The 3075-nt window shown below is 46.4% G+C and overlaps 1 protein-coding gene across 1 annotated transcript; it reads left to right on the top strand.

Annotated features, from left to right (window-relative positions):
• Nucleotides 1-556: 556 nt before the first annotated feature.
• Nucleotides 557-2312, top strand: LOC132870588 (3-mercaptopyruvate sulfurtransferase-like). Its single transcript, XM_060904279.1, has 2 exons — nucleotides 557-1186; nucleotides 1649-2312. Exons 1-2 carry the CDS (start codon nucleotides 598-600, stop codon nucleotides 1957-1959), a joined length of 900 nt encoding a protein of 299 aa, XP_060760262.1. The 5' UTR covers nucleotides 557-597; the 3' UTR covers nucleotides 1960-2312.
• Nucleotides 2313-3075: the final 763 nt, after the last annotated feature.

Here is a 3075-nt window from a genome sequence, read left to right on the forward strand (position 1 = left end):
CAAGTCGCCAGGTCATCACAGGGCTGACACATAGACACAGACAACCATTCACCTTCACACCTACGGTCAATTTAGAGAGTCACCAGTTAACCTAACCTGCATGTCTTTGGACTGTGGGGGAAACCGGAGCACCCGGAGGAAACCCACGCGGACACGGGGAGAACATGCAAACTCCACACAGAAAGGCCCTCGCCGGCCACGGGGCTCGAACCCAGGACCTTCTTGCTGTGAGGTGACAGCGCTAACCACTACACCACCGTGCCGCCCCGACCTTAGATCTTTTGGTCTCAAAATTAATCAGTTCATGTTTGTCCTAAAGTGCACAAATGGTGAAAGTTTGGTGAAATTCCTTTCATTAGCCTTTGAGATATCGTGTTCACAAGGTTTCGGGACGGACAGACGGACAACCCGAAAACATAATGCCTCCTGCACCTTACAGTGGCGGAGGCATAAAAAAAGAATATAGAGTTCAAACAAACCGATTCGTTCACTTTTAAACACAGTTCAAATGAACCGATTCATTCAGTTTTATTCACTTAAAACAGTTCAAACGAACCGATTCTTTGCTGACTCAAACGTCAAGAGGAACCGAGTGTCATGGCGGCTCAGGTGGAGGCTGTAGTTGGAGCTCAGTGGTTGGCTGAGGCGGTCAGAAACAAGCTCGTGGGTCCGAGTCTGCGGGTTCTGGACGCCTCATGGTACCTCCCGCAACTCAAACGGAACGCGCGTGAGGAGTTCGCGCAGCGTCACATCCCGGGCGCGTCGTTCTTCGATATCGATGAGTGCTGCGACACCTCGTCCCCGTTCGATCACATGCTGCCCGCGGAGCGCGACTTCTCCGAGTACGTGGGGAATCTGGGAATCGGGAACGACACGCACGTGGTCGTGTACGACTGCAGCGACCTGGGCTCGTTCGCGGCGCCGCGCGTGTGGTGGATGTTCCGCTTGTTCGGCCACCGCTCCGTGTCCGTGCTGGACGGCGGGATGAAGAACTGGCTGTGTGAGCGGCACCCGGTCACTGACCTGCCGTCCGCACCGGAGCGCGCGCGCTTCACAGCCCACAAGAACGCGGCGTGGGTGAAGACGTACGAGGACGTCCTGCAGAACCTCACCGACCGGAAGTTCCAGCTGGTCGATGGGAGAGTGGAGGGCCGCTTCCGGGGACTCGAACCCGAACCGCGCGAAGGTAAACAGTGTAGTGTCGCGCGCTCAGCTTTAAACAGCGCGTTAAAGTCACAGTCACGTGATTTTATTTATTTATTTATTTATTTATTTATGGCAGGTCTAATCACCGGCTCTCTCTGATTAGACTGATCGACAGTGTACTGATACCGTGTAGCCGATAGATGGGGCTGCTATGACATGACATGACAGTGCATAGTGTTGTAGGTTCTGCAGTGCAGAAGAATAAAACCTGAGTTCTTGAGAATGGCATCTGGTTTAGCAGCAGTCATTACAGACAGAACCACAGCTCCAAAAGAAGTTGTGTAAAATAATAATAATAATAATAATGATGAAAGCCAGAGACACCGTAAAGGTTTAAAGTGAGAATGTTATTGTGGTTTGAATTTAGTGCAAAAAAAAAAACCCTTTACTCTTGCCCTGTTAAATTTCTGTGCATAATTTGGTAACACCCCTTCTCTCTTAGGTACGGAACCTGGCCACATCCCCGGCAGCATCAACATGCCCTTTCCTTCCTTCATGGAGTCCTCAGGACTGGAGCGTCCGGTGGAGGAGTTGATGGCGATGTTCCGGGATGCAGGCGTCGACCTTCAGAAACCCTTCTGGATAACATGCGGTTCGGGTGTCACAGCGTGCCACATTGCACTCGCAGCGCACCTGTGCGGACACCCAGGTGTGTGCCTGTACGACGGCTCGTGGTCCGAGTGGTTCGCCAGGGCGGCGCCGGAGCACATCATCTCTGAGGGAAAAGGCAAACCGCGAGAGACAAAACAGTGAAGATTTCAGCTTGGGTTGCACGGATATGATGAAAGTGCACAGTGCCTTGTGTATTGCTTTAACTAATTAGCTCTTTGCTTCATCATGTTTTAATTCACATTAATGACAGGAAGTGAAGTCGTATATAGAAGAATCTAGATGAAGGACCCTTCATAGGTCACAAACTGAGCACACTACGTACTGAATTGTTTAAAATACTACACTTGAGGAAACTGTAGCTTTGCTAATCTGCTAAGAATCTGTTGTTTTTGGTGTTAATAAAATTTACCTTAAATGAGATTATTTTCTTAGTATCATTTGATTAATATAAGAAATTGTAATAATAAAGCAAATAAAGAGGAAAATTACATGTTCACGCTGTTTGCTTTCTTATATCCAAAATATTTGTGTACATGATGGTATAAATCTCCAACTGTATAATATCATGAGTGAATATACTGTATGTGGAAGTGTATAAAAGCAGAAAAGAAATTATATATGTGTATATATCAGAGAGAGAGAGAATATTACACAGTGGCACTGAAGTTTTTCTTCGAGTGGTGAGTGTACAGTGGTGCTTGAAGTTTGTGAACCCTTTAGGATTTTCTATATTTCTGCATAAATATGACCTAAAACATCATCAGATTTTCACACAAGTCCTAAAAGTAGATAAAGAGAACCCAGTTAAACAAATGAGACAAAAATATTGGACTTGGTAATTTATTTATTGAGGAAAATGATTCAATATTACATATCTGTGAGTGGCAAAAGTATGTGAACCTTTGTTTTCAGTATCTGGTGTGACCCCCTTGTGCAGCAATAACTGCAACTAAACGTTTGCGGTAAATGTTGATCAGTCCTGCACACCGGCTTGGAGGAATTTTAGCCCATTCCTCCATACAGAACAGCTTCAACTCTGGGATGTTGGTGGGTTTCCTCACATGAACTGCTCACTTCAGGTCCTTCCACAACATTTCCATTGGATTAAGGTCAGGACTTTGACTTGCCTTTCCAAAACATTAACTTTATTCTTCTTTAACCATTCTTTGGTAGAACGACTTGTGTGTTTAGGGTCGTTGTCTTGCTGCATGACCCACCTTCTCTTGAGATTCAGTTCTTGGACAGATGTCCTGACAT

The sequence above is a fragment of the Neoarius graeffei genome, chromosome 22 (genome assembly GCF_027579695.1).
Source record: "Neoarius graeffei isolate fNeoGra1 chromosome 22, fNeoGra1.pri, whole genome shotgun sequence".
Classification (NCBI taxonomy): domain Eukaryota; kingdom Metazoa; phylum Chordata; class Actinopteri; order Siluriformes; family Ariidae; genus Neoarius; species Neoarius graeffei.